The sequence below is a fragment of the Oncorhynchus clarkii genome, chromosome 30, assembly GCF_045791955.1.
Source record: "Oncorhynchus clarkii lewisi isolate Uvic-CL-2024 chromosome 30, UVic_Ocla_1.0, whole genome shotgun sequence".
NCBI classification, from domain to species: Eukaryota; Metazoa; Chordata; class Actinopteri; order Salmoniformes; family Salmonidae; genus Oncorhynchus; species Oncorhynchus clarkii.
Window position 1 is genome coordinate 44,347,334 of NC_092176.1, and position 20,636 is coordinate 44,367,969.

The 20,636-nt window shown below is 44.0% G+C and overlaps 1 protein-coding gene across 2 annotated transcripts in view; it reads right to left on the reverse strand.

Annotated features, from left to right (window-relative positions):
• LOC139390115 (protein mono-ADP-ribosyltransferase PARP8-like) overlaps positions 1 to 20,636 on the reverse strand; it is a 78,991-nt gene that overhangs the window by 20,424 nt on the left and 37,931 nt on the right. The window contains exons 6-12 of one of the 2 annotated variants that reach the window (XM_071137275.1): positions 20,357 to 20,425; positions 14,791 to 14,885; positions 14,046 to 14,106; positions 9,108 to 9,265; positions 5,169 to 5,297; positions 5,029 to 5,058; positions 4,266 to 4,907 (exon numbers count right to left, since the gene is read on the reverse strand). In XM_071137275.1, coding sequence (XP_070993376.1) covers positions 4,266 to 4,907; positions 5,029 to 5,058; positions 5,169 to 5,297; positions 9,108 to 9,265; positions 14,046 to 14,106; positions 14,791 to 14,885; positions 20,357 to 20,425 — 1,184 coding nt within the window. The remainder of the gene's footprint in view (positions 1 to 4,265; positions 4,908 to 5,028; positions 5,059 to 5,168; positions 5,298 to 9,107; positions 9,266 to 14,045; positions 14,107 to 14,790; positions 14,886 to 20,356; positions 20,426 to 20,636) is intronic. The other variant, XM_071137276.1, reaches the window with a different exon arrangement.

Sequence of the window (20,636 nt, forward strand, 5' to 3'; positions counted from 1 at the left end):
AGGTAACACAGCATTGATGAGGCAGTAGGACCTGAGGTAACATGGAGGCATTGATGAGGCAGTAGGACCTACAGTAACATGCATTGATGAGGGAGTAGGACCTGCAGTAACATGGAGGCATTGATGAGGCAGTAGAACCTGCAGTAACATGGAGGCATTGATGAGGTAGTAGGACCTGCAGTAACATGGAGGCATTGATGAGGTAGTAGGACCTGAGGTAACATGGAGGCATTGATGAGGCAGTAGGACCTGCAGTAACATGGAGGCATTGATGAGGCAATAGGACCTACAGTAACAAGGAGGCATTAATGAGGCAGTAGGACCTGCAGTAACATGGAGGCATTGATGAGGTAGTAGGACCTGAGGTAACATGGAGGCATTGATGAGGCAGTAGGACCTGCAGGCATTGATGAGGTAGTAGGACCTGAGGTAACATGGAGGCATTGATGAGGCAGTAGGACCTGCAGTAACATGGAGGCATTGATGAGGTAGTAGGACCTGAGGTAACATGGAGGCATTGATGAGGCTGTAGGACCTGAGGTAACATGGAGGCAGTAGGACCTGCAGTAACATGGAAGCATTGATGAGGTAGTAGGACCTGCGGTAACATGGAGGTGATGAGGCAGTAGGACCTGCAGTAACATGTATTGATGAGGCTGTAGGACCTGAGGTAACATGGAGGCATTGATGAGGCAGTAGGACCTGCAGTAACAAGGAGGCATTGATGAGGTAGTAGGACCTGAGGTAACATGGAGGCATTGATGAGGCTGTAGGACCTGAGGTAACATGCATTGATGAGGCAGTAGGACCTGAGGTAACATGGAGGCATTGATGAGGTAGTAGGACCTGAGGTAACATGGAGGCATTGATGAGGCAGTAGGACCTGAGGTAACATAGAGGCATTGATGAGGCAGTAGGACCTGCAGTAACATGCATTGATGAGGCAGTAGGACCTGCAACCACATGCATTCATGAGGCAGTAGGACCTGAGGTAACAGAGGCATTGATGAGGCAGTAGGACCTGCAACCACATGCATTCATGAGGCAGTAGGACCTGATAACAGAGGGATGAGGCAGTAGGACCTGCAGTAACATGGACATAAGGTAACACGGCATTGATGAGGCAGTAGGACCTGAGGTAACATGGAGGCATTGATGAGGCAGTAGGACCTGCAGTAACATGGAGGCATTGATGAGGCAGTAGGACCTGCAGTAACATGGAGGCATTGAACAGTAGAACCTGCAGTAATATGCATTGATGAGGCAGTAGGACCTACAGTAACATGGAGGCATTGATGAGGTAGTAGGACCTGAGGTAACATGGAGGCATTGATGAGGCAGTAGGACCTGCAGTAACATGGAGGCATTGATGAGGTAGTAGGACCTGAGGTAACATGGAGGCATTGATGAGGCAGTAGGACCTGCAGTAACATGGAGGCATTGATGAGGCTGTAGGACCTGAGGTAACATGGAGGCATTGATGAGGCAGTAGGACCTACAGTAACATGGAGGCATTGATGAGGCAGTAGGACCTGAGGTAACATGGAGGCATTGATGAGGCAGTAGGACCTGCAGTAACATGGAGGCATTGATGAGGTAGTAGGACCTGAGGTAACATGGAGGCATTGATGAGGCAGTAGGACCTGCAGTAACATGGAGGCATTGATGAGGTAGTAGGACCTGAGGTAACATGGAGGCATTGATGAGGCAGTAGGACCTGAGGTAACATGGAGGCATTGATGAGGCAGTAGGACCTGCAGTAACATGGAGGCATTGATGAGGTAGTAGGACCTGAGGTAACATGGAGGCATTGATGAGGCAGTAGGACCTGCAGTAACATGTATTGATGAGGCTGTAGGACCTGAGGTAACATGGAGGCATTGATGAGGCAGTAGGACCTGCAGTAACATGGAGGCATTGATGAGGCAGTAGGACCTGAGGTAACATGGAGGCATTGATGAGGCAGTAGGACCTGAGGTAACATGGAGGCATTGATGAGGCAGTAGGACCTGCAGTAACATGCATTGATGAGGCAGTAGGACCTGAGGTAACATGGAGGCATTGATGAGGTAGTAGGACCTGAGGTAACATGGAGGCATTGATGAGGCAGTAGGACCTGAGGTAACATAGAGGCATTGATGAGGCAGTAGGACCTGCAGTAACATGCATTGATGAGGCAGTAGGACCTGAGGTAACATGGAGGCATTGATGAGGTAGTAGGACCTGCAGTAACATGGAGGCATTGATGAGGTAGTAGGACCTGAGGTAACACAGCATTGATGAGGCAGTAGGACCTGAGGTAACATGGAGGCATTGATGAGGCAGTAGGACCTGCAGTAACATGGAGGCATTGATGAGGCAGAAGGACCTGCAGTAACATGGAGGCATTGATGAGGCAGTAGAACCTGCAGTAATATGCATTGATGAGGCAGTAGGACCTGCAGTAACATGGAGGCATTGATGAGGCAGTAGGACCTGCAGTAACATGGAGGCATTGATGAGGTAGTAGGACCTGAGGTAACATGGAGGCATTGATGAGGCAGTAGGACCTGCAGTAACATGGAGGCATTGATGAGGCAATAGGACCTACAGTAACAAGGAGGCATTAATGAGGCAGTAGGACCTGCAGTAACATGGAGGCATTGATGAGGTAGTAGGACCTGAGGTAACATGGAGGCATTGATGAGGCAGTAGGACCTGCAGTAACATGGAGGCATTGATGAGGTAGTAGGACCTGAGGTAACATGGAGGCATTGATGAGGCAGTAGGACCTGCAGTAACATGGAGGCATTGATGAGGTAGTAGGACCTGAGGTAACATGGAGGCATTGATGAGGCTGTAGGACCTGAGGTAACATGGAGGCATTGATGAGGCAGTAGGACCTGCAGTAACATGGAGGCATTGATGAGGTAGTAGGACCTGCGGTAACATGGAGGCATTGATGAGGCAGTAGGACCTGCAGTAACATGTATTGATGAGGCTGTAGGACCTGAGGTAACATGGAGGCATTGATGAGGCAATAGGACCTGCAGTAACAAGGAGGCATTAATGAGGCAGTAGGACCTGCAGTAACATGGAGGCATTGATGAGGTAGTAGGACCTGAGGTAACATGGAGGCATTGATGAGGCAGTAGGACCTGCAGTAACATGGAGGCATTGATGAGGTAGTAGGACCTGAGGTAACATGGAGGCATTGATGAGGCAGTAGGACCTGCAGTAACATGCAGGCATTGATGAGGTAGTAGGACCTGAGGTAACATGGAGGCATTGATGAGGCTGTAGGACCTGAGGTAACATGGAGGCATTGATGAGGCAGTAGGACCTGCAGTAACATGGAGGCATTGATGAGGTAGTAGGACCTGAGGTAACATGGAGGCATTGATGAGGCAGTAGGACCTGCAGTAACATGTATTGATGAGGCTGTAGGACCTGAGGTAACATGGAGGCATTGATGAGGCAGTAGGACCTGAGGTAACATGGAGGCATTGATGAGGTAGTAGGACCTGAGGTAACATGGAGGCATTGATGAGGCAGTAGGACCTGAGGTAACATAGAGGCATTGATGAGGCAGTAGGACCTGCAGTAACATGCATTGATGAGGCAGTAGGACCTGCAACCATATGCATTCATGAGGCAGTAGGACCTGAGGTAACAGAGGCATTGATGAGGCAGTAGGACCTGAGGTAACATAGAGGCATTGATGAGGCAGTAGGACCTGCAGTAACATGCATTGATGAGGCAGTAGGACCTGCAACCACATGCATTCATGAGGCAGTAGGACCTGAGGTAACAGAGGCATTGATGAGGCAGTAGGACCTGAGGTAACATAGAGGCATTGATGAGGCAGTAGGACCTGCAGTAACATGCATTGATGAGGTAGTAGGACCTGAGGTAACAGAGGCATTGATGAGGCAGTAGGACCTGAGGTAACATGGAGGCATTGATGAGGCAGTAGAACCTGCAGTAACATGTATTGATGAGGTAGTAGAACCTGCAGTAACATGTATTGATGAGGTAGTAGAACCTGCGGTAACATGAGTTGCTGCTTTTAGTGTTTGTTTTTGCGTATTTATGTATCATCTTGTGCCAACAAATGTTTCTTCCTTTGGGGATCAATAAAGTACTATGTTACGTTAATATGTTATCTTTGGGGATGTTACGTTAATATGTTATCTTTGGGGATGTTACGTTAATATGTTATCTTTGGGGATGTTACGTTAATATTTTATCTTTGGGGATGTTATGTTAATATGTTCTCATCTTACCTGCTGAGGAGGTGGTGGTGTTTCAGTCCATCCAGCTCCTCCGTCCTGATAGAACCAGAGCACGACCTACTGAGCAGCCTGTGGTGCTTTAAACCTCCCCCAAGACTACCTCCACCAAGACTACCTCCACCAAGACTACATCCACCAAGACTACCCCCTCCACCACCACTCGGGCCCAGCCCACCAACACCTCCCCCAAGACTACCTCCCTCAAGACTACCTCCTCCACCACCAACACCTCCCCCAAGACTACCTACACCCCCTCCCCCACCTCCTCCCACTCCCGCATGCTCACAGCGGGGGTCGCCAGAGCACGAGCGAGGCAGGAGCTTATGGGGAGCGGGTCGGAGGTCCTCTGGTTTGACCACAGCCATGCAGGGCCTGCCCAGGCGGTGGGGTTTGAAGGGCAGTGGTCCGGGCCCTCCTCCGTGGTCCATGCGGGGGTCTCCGCTGGACAGGGAAAGGCCCAGGAGACGGTGGGTAGTGTTGGTCCCGGGGCCGCAGCCGTCCACCTCAACCTGCTGTTTGGCGGTGCTGGTGTAAGTCCGTCGGAGAAGGCGGTGGGATTTAGAGACGCCATCTTGTTCTGGCTTCAGCTTCTTTTTGCTCTTGACACAGCCGGGAGGCGGGTAGCTGGGAGATCTGAAGACGAAGATAACTTTATTGTCCAATACACACAAATGATGGGAACGGAGAGAGTAAACCCAGGCTCAATTCTGCCTAACCAATCAAAGAGCAAAGTGGAGATACTACCATATCATACCTATCTGATCCTTTCAGATACAGTAAGTGCCTATGTGGTAAGGAACAAGAAATGTCTGTAGTTTAATTACAGTGACAGACAGGTTCAAATCGATAATTATGTTAGACGTAAAATGTCAGTATTATGATGTTTTCTCTGACCTGCGGAGGGTCGAGAAGATGTGGAGGGGAGATTTGCCCTTCTCGTCGCCCTTGTTTTTGTTGCGAGAGCAGTTGAGTTTCTCTTCACTTTGGAGTTTCCACTGCAGGGTGACAAACGTCTGCATTATCCTGAAGAGAGAGAGGGGGAGGGGGGGGGGGGAAGGATGTAACATCTACATTATCTTTGTAGAGAGAAGAGAGAAGAAACAAAACGTGTTATCCAATGAAGGGATCCACAATTCAACAGATTCGGGCTCATTTCCTTCAAAGAAAGACATTTCCTTGTCTGCACTAATTTCAACTATGGAGAACTGTTTCTAGTTGTATAAAAAATGAAAACCCCACAGGGTTGGATTGACACACCAGTGCGTAGTTACATAACAAAACAATACCCATAGAAATCCATACATTTAAGAGATATGTTGTTTTTTTTGTTGTTGCATTGGATGCGTCTCAATCCACCAGTTTTTTGCACTTCCGCCTCTGCGGTGAAATATTGCCACCTACACTGCCATCAGAATGTATTCAGACCCCTTCCCCTTCTCCGCGTGTTGTTAAGTTACAGCCGTATTCTAAAATCTATCTACACACAATACCCCATAATGACAAAGCGAAAACAGTTTTTTTTGGGGGGAAAAAATGTGCTAATTTATTAAAATAAAATAAAAAACAGAAATACCTTATTTACATAAGTATTCAGACCCTTTGCTATGAGAATATAATTGAGCTCAGGTGCATCCCTGTTTCCATTCATCTTCCTTGAGATGTTCCTATAACTTGATTGGAGTTCACCTGTGGTAAATTCAATTGATTCAAACACGATTTAGACATATCTGTCTATATGAGGTCCCACAGTTGACAGTGCATGTCAGAGCAAAAACCAAGCCATGAGGTCAAAGGAATTGTCTGTAGAGCACCGAGACAGGATTGTATCGAGGCACAGATCTTACGTTACAGCCTTTCGGTACCCTTCTGCCGTTACAGAAGGGTACCGAAACATTTGCGGCAAAGTAGGTCCCCAAGAACACAGTGGTCTCCATCATTCTTAAATGGAAGAAGTTTGGAACCACCAAGACTCTTCCTAGTGCTGACCGTCCAGCCAAATTGAGAAATCAGGGGAGAAGGACCTTGATCTGGGAGGTGACCAAGAACCCGATGGTCACTGACAGAGCTCTAGAGTTCCTCTGTGGAGATGGGAGATCCTTCCAGAAGGACAACCACCTGTGCAGCACTCCACCAATCAGGCCTTTATAGTAGTGGCCAGACGGAAGCCACTCCTCAGTAAAAGGCACATGACAGCCCGCTTGGAGTTTGCCAAAAGGCACCTAAAGAACTATCAGACAAACGAGAAACAAGATTCTCTGGTCTGATGAAGCCAAGATTGAACTATTTGGCCTGAATGCAAAGAATCACATCTGGTGGAAACCTGTCACCATCCCTACGGTGAAGCATGGTGGTGGCAGCATCATGCGGTGGGGATGTTTTTCAGCGCCAGGGACTGGGAGATTAGTCAGGATCGAGAGAAAGATGAACGGAGAAAAGTACAGAGAGATCCTTGATGAAAACCTGCTCCAGAGTGCTTAAGACCTCAGACTGGGGTGAAGGTTCACCTTCCAAGAGTACAACCACCCTAAGCACACAGCCAAGACAATGCAGGAGTAGCTTCTGGACAAGTCTCTGAATGTTCTTGAGTAGCCCAGCCAGAGCCTGGACTTGAACCTGATCGAACATATCTGGAGAGACATGAAAATAGCTGTGCAGCGACGCTCCCCATCCAACTTGACAGAGCTTGAGAGGATCTGCAGAGAAGAATGGAAAAAACTCCCCAAATACAGGTGTGCCAAGCTTGTAGCGTCATATCCAAGACGTGAGGCTGTAATCACTGCCAAAGGTGCTTCAACAAATTACTGAGTAAATGGTCTTGTAATTTTATGTAAATGTGATATCAGTTTTGTATTTTTGTAATAAATTTGCAACAAAAAAAATTGGTCATTATGGGGTATTGCTTGTAGATTGAGGAAAAACTAAATGTAATAAATTTTTGAATAAGGCTGTAACGTAAGAAAATGTGGAAAAAATCAAGGGGTCTGAATACACTGTACTTTATATATTTATTTATGACAGACACTTCTAAACCTGGTTGCTTATCATACATTGTTTGACCTTCATTTCTTGCTATTTATGAACGCATTTCTATGGGCCATAGTAGTAAAGTTTCAGCACCTACTCATTCAAGGGGTTTTCTTTGTCTTCACTATTATTCTACAATGTAGAAGATAATCAAAACTATGAAATTCCACATATAGAATCATGCAGTAACCAAAACAAGTGTTAAACAAATCAAAATATATTTTAATATTTGAGATTCTTCAAAGTAGCCACCATTTGCCTTGATGACAGTTTTGCACACTCTTGACATTCTCTCAAGCAGCATCATGAGGAATGCTTTTCCAACAGTCTTGAAGGAGTTCCCATATAATATTATGCTGAGCACTTGTTGGCTGCTTTTCCTTCACGCTGTGGTCCAACTATTCCCAAACCATCTCAATTGGGTTGAGGTTGGGGGATTGTGGAGGCCAGGTTCTCTGATGCAGCACTCCATCACTCTCCTTCTTGGTTAAATAGCCCTTACACAGCCTGGAGGTGTGTTTTGTGTCATTGTCCTGTTGACAAACAAACCAGACAGGGTGGCGTATCGCTGCAGAATGCTGTGGTAGCCATGCTGGCTAAGCGTGCCTTGAATTCTAAATAAATCACTGACAGTTTCACCAAAGCACAGCACCCCCACACTATCACACCCCCTCTTCCATGCTTCACGGTGAGAACCACACACGTGGAGATCATTCGTTCACCTACTCTGCGTCTCACAAAGACAAGGCAGTTGGAATCAAAAATTACAAATTTGGACTCATAAGACCAAAGGACAGATTTCCACCAGTCTAAGGTCCATTGCTCGTGTTTCTTGGCCCAAGCAAGTCTTCTTATTAGTGTCCTTTAGTAGTGATTTCTTAGCAGAATTTTGACCATAAAGGCCTGATTCACGCAGTCTCCTCTGAACAGTTGATGTTGAGATGTGTCTGTTACTTGAACTCTGGGAAGCATTTATTTGGGCTGCAATCTGAGGTGCAGGCAACTCTAATGAACGTATCCTTATCCTCTGGGTCTTCCTTTCCTGTGGCGGTCCTCATGAGTGCCAGTTTCATCACAGCGCTTGATGGTTTTTGTGACTGCACTTGAAGAAACTTTCAAAGTTCTTGAAATGTTCTGTATTGACTGACCTTCATGTCTTAAAGTAATGATGAACTGTTGTTTCTCTTTGCTTATTTGAGCTGTTCTTGACATAATATGGACTTGGTATTTACCAAATAGGGCTATATTCTGTATACCACCCATACCTTGTCACAACACAACTGATTGGAAAGAAATTCCACAAATTAACTTTTAACAAAGCAGACCTGTTAATTGATATGCATTCCAGGGGACTGCCTCATGAAGCTGGTTGAGAGAATGCCAAGCTGTCATCAAGGCCAAGGGAGGCTACTTTTAAGAATCTCACATTGAAAAAATATATTTTGATTAATTTAACACTTTTTTGGTTACTACTTGATTCCATATGTGTTATACAATGTAGGATATAGAAAAACCCTTGAATGAGTAGGTGTGTCCAAACTTTTGACTGGTACTGTATATTTATATATATTTTTTTAAATATATACCTAAAGTGTTCCTAAAATTCAAAATCAAATAGCCAAGTGATACATAGTATGCCCATTTTAAAACAATTCCATATGTCCGATTATCACCCCCCCCCCCTCTCTCAACTCTAAATAATTAAGTAATTGTATCTATTAATTGAGAGATTGAAATGCATGCAAACAATTCCACTGAACTCTCTAGGTGTTGAAAGGGCACGTGATATTAGAACCATCTGTCACTTACTTCTTCATCTGATGTCCCAGTCCAAACCGGTCTTTAGTCGACACCTGGAATACGTCCACCGTGGGGACCGGTCCATTCAGGTACTGTGTCAGAGAGCAGTGTAGACGCACGATCACCGGCTCTCTGCGGATCACGTCCCACGCCAGGGCTATTTCCTCCTGACGACCAAAACAAAATCAAAAACATGTCTTCTTCTATTCTTTTATTTTTAACATAGTGTTGACATATTGTTGTTTGCCTTGTTTGATTGCAAGACAAGGTAATCAAACAAGCTAAGCGTCAGTATAGAGACAGAGTCACAATTCAACAGCTCAGGCACAAGAGGTATGTGGCAGGGTTTACAGTCAATCACGGATTACAAAAAGAAAACCAGCTTTGTCGCGGACCAGGATGTCTTGCTCCCAGACAGACTCGCTTTGAGGACAATACAGTTCCACTGACACGGCCCGCAACCACAACCTGCGGACTCTCCTTCACTGCAGCCGAGGTGAGTAAAACATTTAAACGTGTTAACCCTCGCAAGGCCGCACCCTCAGAGCATGCGCAGACCAGCTGGCTGGTGTGTTTACGGACATATTCAATCAATCCCTATCCCAGTCTGCTGTCACCATTGTCCCTGTTCCCAAGAAAGCTAAGGTAACTGAGCTAAACGACTGTAGCACTCACTTTCGTCATCATTAAGTGCTTTGAGAGACTAGTCAAGGACCATATCAATATCACCTGACACCCTAGACCCACTCCAATTTGCTCAACGCCCAAATAGGTCCACAGATGACGCAATCGCAACCACACTGCACACTGCCCTAACCCAGCTGGACAAGAGGAATACCTACGTGAGAATGCTGTTCATCGACTACAGCTCAGCATTTAACACCATAGTACCCTCCAAGCTCGTCATCAAGCTCGAGACCCCGGGTCTCGACCCCGCCCTGTGTAACTGGGTACTGGACTTCTTGACGGGTCGCCCCCAGGTGGTGAGGGTAGGTAACAACATCTCCACCCTGCTGATCCTCAACACTGGGGCCCCACAAGGGTGCGTTCTGAGCCCTCTCCTGTACTCCCTGTTCACCCACGACTGCGTGGCCATGCACGCCTCCAACTCAATCATCAAGTTTGCGGACAACACTACAGTGGTAGGCTTGATTACCAACAACGGCGAGACGGCCTACAGGGAAGAGGTGAGGGGCCTCGGAGTGTGGTGTCAGGAAAATAACCTCACACGCAACGTCAACAAAACAAAGGAGATGATTGTGGACTTCAGGAAACAGCAGAGGGAACACCCCCCTATCCACATCGACGGGACAGTAGTGGAGAGGGTAGTAAGTTTTAAGTTCCTCGGCGTACACATCACGGACAAACTTAATTGGTCCACCCACACAGACAGCGTCGTGAAGAAGGCGCAGCAGCGCCTGTCCAACCTCAGCACTCACAAACTTCTACAGATGCACAATCGAGAGCATCCTGTCGGGCTGTATCACCGTACGGCAACTGCTCCGCCCACAACCGTAAGGCTCTCCAGAGGGTAGTGAGGTCTGCACAACGCATCACCGGGGGCAAACTACCTGCCCTCCAGGACACCTACACCACCCGATGTCACAGGAAGGCCATAAAGATCATCAAGGACAACAACCACCCGAGCCACTGCCTGTTCACCCCGCTATCATCCAGAAGGCGAGGTCAGTACAGGTGCATCAAAGCTGGGACCGAGAGACTGAAAAACAGCTTCTATCTCAAGACCATCAGACTGTTAAACAGCCACCACTAACATTGAGTGGCTGCTGCCAACACACTGACTCAACTCCAGCCACTTTAATAATGGAAATTGATGGAAATTGATGAAAAAGATATCACTAGCCACTTTAAACAATGCTACTTAATATAATGTTTACATACTCTACTAGAGGTCGACCGATTATGATTTTTCAACGCCGATACCGATTAGTCGGCCAATTTTTTTATTTCTATATATAATAATGACAATTACAACAATACTGAATTAACACTCATTTTTAACTTAATATAAAACATCAATAAAATCAATTTAGCCTCAAATAAATAATGAAACATTCAATTTGGTTTAAATAATGCAAAAACAAAGTGTTGGAGAAGAAAGTAAAAGTGCAATATGTGCTATGTAAAAAAGCTAACGTTGAAGTTCCTTGCTCAGAACATGAGAACATATGAAAGCTGGAGGTTCCTTTTAACATGAGATTTCAATATTCCAAGGTAAGAGGTTTTAGGTTGTAGTTAATTATACTACTTATAGGACTATTTCTCTCTATACCATTTCTATTTCATATACCTTTTGACTATTGGATGTTCTTATAGGCACTATAGTATTGCCAGTGTAACAGTATAGCTTCCGTCCCCCTCCTTGCCCCTACCTGGGCTCGAACCAGGAACACATCGACAACAGCCACCCTCGAAGCATCGTTACCCATCGCTCCACCAAAGCCGCAGCGCAAGGGGAATAACTACTCCAAATCTAAAAGCGAGTGACGCTTGAAACAGTATTAGCGCACACCCAGCTAACTAGCTAGCCATTTCACATTGGTTACACCAGCCATTAGGCTGATAGGCTTGAAGTCATAAACAGCGCTGTGCTTGCGAAGAGCTGCTGGCAAAACGCACAAAAGTGCTGTTTGAATGAATGATTATGGGCCTGCTGCTGCTCAGTCAGACTGCTCTATCAAATCAGACTTAATTATAACATAATAACACACAGAAATACGAGCCTTTGGTCATTAATATGATCGAATCTGGAAACTATCATTTAGAAAACAAAACGTTTATTATTTCAGTGAAATACGGAACCGTTCGGTATTTTATCTAACGGGTGGCATCCATCAGTCTAAATATTCTTGTTACATTGCACAACCTTCAATGTTATGTCATAATTACGTAAAATTCTGGCAAATTAGTTCGCAATGAGCCAGGCAGCCCAAACTGTTGCATATACCCTGACTCTGCGTGCAATGAACGCAAGAGAAATGACACAATTTCACCTGGTTAATATTGCCTGCTAAACTGGATCAGTAGTTATAACTAGTGATTATGATTGATTGTTTTTTATAAGATAATTTTAATGCTAGCTAGCAATTTACCTTGGCTTCTACTACATTCGCGTAACAGGCAGGCTACTCATGGAGTGCAATGGTTAGAGCGTTGGACTAGTTAACTGTGCGGTTGCAAGAATGGAACCCCTGAGCTGACAAGGTGAAAATCTGTCGTTCTGCCCCTGAACAAGGCAGTTAACCCACTGTTCCTAGGCAGTCATTGAAAATAAGAATTTGTTCTTAACTGACTTGCCTGGTAAAATAAAAGGTATAAAAAAATATTATTTTTTCATGTTAAAATCGGAAGTCGACGCCCAAAAATACCGATTTCCGATTGTTATGAAAACTTGAAATCGGTCCTAATTAATCGGCCATTCCGATTAATCGGTCGACCTCTATACCCAACATTACTCATCTCATATGTATACGTATATACTGTACTCTATATCATCTACTGCATCTTTATGTAATACATGTATCACTAGCCACTTTAAACTATGCCACTTTGTTTACATACTCATCTCATATGTATATACTGCACTCGATACCATCTACTGCATCTTGCCTATGCCGCTCTGTACCATCACTCATTCATATATCTTTATGTGCATATTCTTTATCCCTTTACACTTGTGTGTATAAAGTAGTAGTTGTGGAATTGTTAGGTTAGATTACTTGTTGGTAATCTACATCTGCATTGTCGGAACTAGAAGCAACAAGCATTTCGCTACACTCGCATTAACATTTGCTAACCATGTGTACGTGACAAATTTGATTAGATTTTTTATTATTTTAACATTATTATTTTAACATGGGGTCAATACATTAAACCATGTTATCTAAATGGTACAGACCTACAAGGTTAACATGGGGTCAATCCATTAAACCATGCTATTTTAGGGTGCAGACCTACACGGTTAACATGGGGTCAATCCATTAAACCATGCTATTTTAGGGTGCAGACCTACACGGTTAACATGGGGTCAATCCATTAAACCATGCTATTTTAGGGTGCAGACCTACACGGTTAACATGGGGTCAATCCATTAAACCATGCTATTTTAGGGTGCAGACCTACACGGTTAACATGGGGTCAATCCATTAAACCATGTTATTTTAGGGTGCAGACCTACAAGGTTAACATGGGGTCAATCCATTAAACCATGCTATTTTAGGGTGCAGACCTACACGGTTAACATGGGGTCAATCCATTAAACCATGCTATTTTAGGGTGCAGACCTACACGGTTAACATGGGGTCAATCCATTAAACCATGCTATTTTAGGGTGCAGACCTACACGGTTAACATGGGGTCAATCCATTAAACCATGCTATTTTAGGGTGCAGACCTACAAGGTTAACATGGGGTCAATCCATTAAACCATGCTATTTTAGGGTGCAGACCTACAAGGTTAACATGGGGTCAATCCATTAAACCATGCTATTTTAAGGTGCAGACCTACACGGTTAACATGGGGTCAATCCATTAAACCATGCTATTTTAGGGTGCAGACCTACAAGGTTAACATGGGGTCAATCCATTAAACCATGCTATTTTAGGGTGCAGACCTACAAGGTTAACATGGGGTCAATCCATTAAACCATGCTATTTTAAGGTGCAGACCTACACGGTTAACATGGGGTCAATCCATTAAACCATGCTATTTTAGGGTGCAGACCTACAAGGTTAACATGGGGTCAATCCATTAAACCATGCTATTTTAGGGTGCAGACCTACAAGGTTAACATGGGGTCAATCCACTTGTGTGCCTGAATTACATTTCTCCATTTTTTCAAAATGGTCAAATAAATTTGAAATGCCAGCTCATCAGATCAAAACTGACAACATGAAAGGAACGGTAGGTAACACTATAATACTTACATCTAGGAAACTGACGTCGATGTGGAGATCAATGTCCACATCGTCGATGGCACCGTATTCCCTACGACAGGTTAGGAAGATGAAGAGATTTCACTTCTCTATCGTCACATAAAGACACCTTCAGTCAGAGTCAACATGCATATTGTTGAAAACATGGGAGATTTCCGCATTGTCTCTTGGCTACTTTGATATCTCAAACATAGAAATGCCACAAAGAGGCTGATCGAGAGCTTTTTGCATCTTGAAAACATGTTTGAAGTCATATATCAGCATTACAATGAAAATGCATTATTCAGCACAGCTATCCTTTCATATCTTATTCTCAGCATAGAATGGTGCACACACACACACACACACACACACACACACACACCCCCCCTGGAAGACCAGCTCTCTACTCTGTGATGAGTCATCCAGTAGGCCCTGCCATATACCACCAACCACACTGACTCACCCAATTTTAGATTAAGGCTGTAACGTCACAAAATGTGGAAAAAGTCAAGGAGGTCTGACTACTTCCCGAATGCCCTGTATATTATTATCACCTGAGAGATACTGCGTGGTGTCCCTGTATGTTATTATAACCTGAGAGATACTGCGTGGTGTCCCTGTATATTATTATTACCTGAGAGATACTGCGTGGTGTCACTGTATATTATTATTACCTGAGAGATACTGCGTGCTGTCCCTGTATATTATTATTACCTGAGAGATACTGCGTGGTGTCCGTGTATATTACTATTACCTGAGAGATACTGCGTGGTGTCCGTACATCTCCCGGACCGCAGCCAGGTCCACCTCCAACTGGGGGTGCTTGTGGAGCTCGCCATCAGAGTTCACCTACCAGAGAGAGACGTCACCCACCCATCAGCAGTATAGTCAAACCTCTTCACAGTAACTTAGACCCCAAAGAGCAAAGAGAATCACAGTGAACAGCAAAAATCTCCCTAGAAGGACGATACCTAGAAAGGACCCGGACTCCGAGGGGAGACCTGAAAGGCTTTTTATTTTATTTTTTAAAGTGCGGTCCTTTGCCCTCCCTTCCACTAAAATGTCATGATTGGACAGTTTTCTAAAGAGAACCAAAACACGACCAATCAGCTGCTAAGGACATTTTGTGCTTTTGTCTGGCAAGATCAACCTAGAGCAGAACAATAATCCGTTTGTGGGATGTGTTTGACCACCTACAGTATACCCACTGTGCAAAACTGATTGAATCAATGTTGTTTCCACGTTATTTCAACAACTAAACTCAATGTGATGATGTTGAATCAACGTGGAAAAACTGATTGTATTTGTAAAAAGTCAAAGCAATGTAAAGGAAATGGTATACATTTTTTTCACTCAACTTTTAATATAAATCCAATGACATCGTGTTTTTTCTTTGTGAATTTCACGATGAATTCAACCAAAATTGAATCAAAACTAGACATTGAAATCTGTGCCAAGTGGGTATGCTTTAATCTTTAATCTGAACGCTCCAAATACTAGTGGAGAACAAAAAAGTTTCACTGAGCAGGATTGTCTTTGTCCCATGTAAGCACCCTATTCCCTATGTAGTGCACTACATTTGACTAGAGTAGTACAAACGAGGGCACTACATAGGGATAAGGATGCCATTTGGGAGACAAACTGTATAAACAACCAGCTAACTCAATGTGTCATCTCCTGTTCTATTTCATTGGCCGGTTCAATTTCTGTCCAGGGAGGAGCTAAATGAAATCCAATATATTCACTGGAATATCAACAAACAAATTCTCCCTAGAGCTGTCCAGACACATTAAACATGAAGTCTCCTAGAGCTGTCCAGACACATTAAACATGAAGTCTCCTAGAGCTGTCCAGACACATTAAACATGAAGTCTCCTAGAGCTGTCCAGACACATTAAACATGAAGTCTCCTAGAGCTGTCCAGACACATTAAACATGAAGTCTCCTAGCTGAGCTGTCCAGACACATTAAGTCCCCTAGAGCTGTCCAGACACATTAAACATGAAGTCTCCTAGAGCTGTCCAGACACATTAAGTCTCCTAGAGCTGTCCAGACACATTAAACATGAAGTCTCCTAGAGCTGTCCAGACACATTAAACCTGAAGTCTCCTAGAGCTGAGCTGTCCAGACACATTAAGTCCCCTAGAGCTGTCCAGACACATTAAACATGAAGTCTCCTAGAGCTGTCCAGACACATTAAACATGAAGTCTCCTAGAGCTGTCCAGACACATTAAACATGAAGTTTCCTAGAGCTGTCCAGACACATTAAACATGAAGTCTCCTAGAGCTGTCCAGACACATTAAACATGAAGTCTCCTAGAGCTGTCCAGACACATTAAACATGAAGTCCCCTAGAGCTGTCCAGACACATTTAAGACAATAGTGGAGTTAATGTGTCATAATTATTTGCTTTAAAACTAGGGGTGTGTCAAGTACTCAAACAAAACGAGTATCGTAACGGATATTGAGAATTTTCCCGAAATACAATTATGACCTGTATTTTTAGTAATTACGAGTGTCAGCACACATCTCTCTTTCACTCAAACAGTATGAAGCACTGTGTTCTCTCAACAACAATTGGCTAGTTCTTCTGTCTGTAAAGAAACAGGGCGGGGTTTTGTCAGTTGAGCCTGCTGTCACAATTGGCTTAGAACAAGCCACTCCTCCTCTGCTCTCATTTCCCCAGACAGACAACAGACTGTTTCGGTCACTGTCTCAGGACACAAGTCTCTCCTTCTCCAAACATCATGCATGAATCAGAATCCATAGCTAGGTCATTTTTTGTTCAAATCGAGTTACTTCCTGTCAACTGAGGCCATATGGTTGTTTTGGTCTGTCTACTTGGCGTTGTTCAGCAGGACTACTTCGTCTTTCTGTATACTTATTGCATTCCTGACCACATCTGTCATTATGTAAATCGGTAAATAGCCCACCCAATTTACCTACCTCATCCCCATACTGTTTATATTTATTTACTTTTCTGCTCTTTTGCACACCAGTATCTCTACCTGCACATGACCATCTGATCATTTATCATTCCAGTGTTAATCTGCTAAATTGTAATTATTCGCCTTCCTCCTCATGCCTTTTGCACACAATGTATATAGACTCTCTTTATCTACTGTGTTATTGACTTGTTTATTGTTTACTCCGTGTGTAACTCTGTGTTGTTGTCTGTTCACACTGCTATGCTTTATATTGGCCAGGTCGCAGTTGCAAATGAGATCGTGTTCTCAACTAGCCTCCCTGGTTAAATAAAGGTGTTCTCAACTAGCCTACCTGGTTAAATAAAGGTGTTCTCAACTGGCCTACCTGGTTAAATAAAGGTGTTCTCAACTGGCCTACCTGGTTAAATAAAGGTGTTCTCAACTGGCCTACCTGGTTAAATAAAGGTGTTCTCAACTAGCCTACCTGGTTAAATAAAGGTGTTCTCAACTGGCCTACCTGGTTAAATAAAGGTGTTCTCAACTGGCCTACCTGGTTAAATAAAGGTGTTCTCAACTGGCCTACCTGGTTAAATAAAGGTGTTCTCAACTGGCCTACCTGGTTAAATAAAGGTGTTCTCAACTGGCCTACCTGGTTAAATAAAGGTGAAATAAAAAAATAAAAATAAAATGTAGTGATCCAAGCCCATGCTTGCTATTATTATTTCTACTGGGCCAGGCATGTTGACCAAGCGACATGTCATTACAAAATAAAACATGTTTATTTTGATTGTACAAATGTACAATCAGCAGAGTATCACATTTACATTAGTATTGAGACCCTTTACTCAGTACTTTGTTGAAGCACCTTTGGCAGCAATTACAGCCTCGAGTCTTCTTGGGTATGACGCTACAAGCTTGGCACACCTGTATTTGGTGCCTTTTGGCAAACTCCAAGCAGGCTGTCATTTGCCTTTTACTGAAGAGTGGCTTCCTACTGGCCACTCTACAATAAAGGCCTGATTGGTGGAGTGCTGCAGAGATGGTTGTCCTTCACGAAAGGTTCTCCCATCTCCACAGAGGAAATCTAGAGCTCTGTCAGAGTGAATATCAGGTTCTTGGTCACCTCCCTGACCAAGGCCCTTCTCCTCCGATTGCGCAGTTTGACCGGACGGCCAGCTCTAGGAAGAGTCTTCCCCAGATCTGTGCCTCGACACAATTCTGTCTCGGAGCTCTAAGGACTATTCCTTCGACCTCATGTCTTGTTTTTTTTTTGCTCTGACATGCACTGTGCTTTTCCAAATCATGTCCGATCAATTGAATTTACCAAAGGTGGACTCTAATCAAGTTGTAAAAACATACGATTACTGGTATGATGAGATCAGCACACCCCTATTTAAACCATTGGTTATGTTATTGATAAAGAAAACAATGACTACAGTAAACCTACTGACATCAAGTAAACATTATCTAGGCCTACAACCATTAATATATTTTAAGCTAGCCTGAGGCTAGTACTTTTCAGACCAGGCTAGTAGAAAACATGACATTTTGACACTGGCAAGTGACATTTTTGTCTTTTCAAATATCCTATGGTATATTTTGTACATGGGCTAGTAAAAAAAAAATTGTGGTTGACTGGCTAGAGCCCAACATCCTTAAAATGACATCCCTGCCTTCTCCCCACACTACATAATCAAATATCCAAAGAATATCAATCATCACAGGTATATGAAACAAGGTCCTACTCACTCTGTAATTGTTTATGACAGCTTCAACATTATGTAAATTAAAAACCCATGAGTTACCCTCCAATCTAGGAGGTTAATAAGGAGTGTTTTATCTAGAAGCTTTTAAAGAATAGCCAATAGGGCCCATATATAATGTGTTGCTGACGTGACACGTTTCCCAAAGCCCCACCACAGGGCACACACACACACACACACACACCAGAGGAAGATGGCCATATTACGGTGCCTGACTTTGGGAGAGGCATTTAATTCTAAAGCCTGTCACGCGAAACAATTTGGACGCAATTTATGTTGCAGATGCACACTCCCAAGTGACATGCTGATACACGAAGCAATTCAAACATAATGTAAATTGCAAGCAACATCCAATTCTATCATACATCACATGATTTCATAAATTATTTGCTTAGCCAAATGTCTGGTAATTGTAACAGCATCGAGACACAAAATGCTGATTGTACAATTTAGATAGCTAGCCAAAAATGTTGCCCAAAACGATGTTTTACCAAGCTAGTAAGCTAAGCTAGCTAGCTGTAGTCATGTTGGAACAATGTCAGCTGAAACTGGACAGAGAAAAGGTCTGGTTTCAGTTTTAAAATGACACATTTATTGACTGCCAGACCATATACATAAACCACGACTAGCCATTTTTTTTTTGTTATACATTTCCCATTTGGCATGTCTCTTTTCGTCCTGCTTTGTGGCAGCACCGACACCTGTGTTGGCATGACAACTGGGTCGGAGTTCAGAACGGAACGATATGACGTGTCATGTGAACTTTTTTCTGCTCACTGATTGGACATTGCATACAGACAATTGAGTGAAATAGGATGGATTTCTATCGCTGGCGATGCAATGCAACTAATTTGCAGGGGGAAATTGTTTGAGGGTGACACATGGAGCAACCCAGAAGCAAGCAACATAAATTTAGTCCAGATTGCTTCGTGACCGACGGGAGGCATCAATCACAATCTTTAAAACAGACTCGCTACTCTCACAGAAACGGACTAATCACTCAAACAAACTTCAGAAACTGTCGCTTTGTCACAAGAGACCGAAACAAAGTTCACCAATCAACAGTTAGGAGGAGAAGGAAGGAAAGAGACGATGCGAGAGCGAGAGAGAGAGAGAGGCAGCCGTCGCTCATCAGAACAGCCGTATATTTCCATATGGAAAGTCATTTCATTTTGGTGACAGAAACGTCCCACTACGGTGAATGAGCAGCCTCGGGTCTCTTTCTGAGTGAGCGGACTGAAAATATAAAAGAGCTTTATATACTTGATGAGTCTAGGACCACTTTAGGGAAATCTGCCATGGACTCAGGTGGAGAAGCCAGGGGAGGTCTGGACCTTTGATTTCTGCCTTCTCCTTAGTCTCTCACTCGATATAAGGAGTTCTACTTACTGCCACTGTAGCTACGGGGTGGTTTCCTGGACACAGATTAAGCCTTGACCCGGACTAAGAAAAAACAATATTCTCCAAAGTGCTTTTTAGTCCAGGACTAAAATAGCTTAATTTGTGTCTGGGGAAACCTGCCCTAAGAAATCTACTGCCTCTGTAGCTAAGAGAGGGCTGAACACTGGCAATCTAATGGTTTGATAAGTTATAGCAGTTGTTATGGAGGAGATGAGGCTTGATGCTTACCTGACCTCCATAGTAAAACTCCTCAGAGTCAGCATCCCCCTCAGAGTCCTCCTCTATGGCATAGTGGCACTGGGGGAAGTTAGACGTGTTAGACACACTATTACACCGTTACTACACCCGTTATTAACTGTTATGGCTGGGGGGGGGCAGTATTGAGTAGCTTGGATGAATAAGGTGCCCAAAGTAAACGGCCTGCTCCTCAGTCTCAGTTTCTAATATATGCTTTTTATTAGTAGTATTGGATAGAAAACTCCAAATTTTCTAAAACTGTTTGAATGAT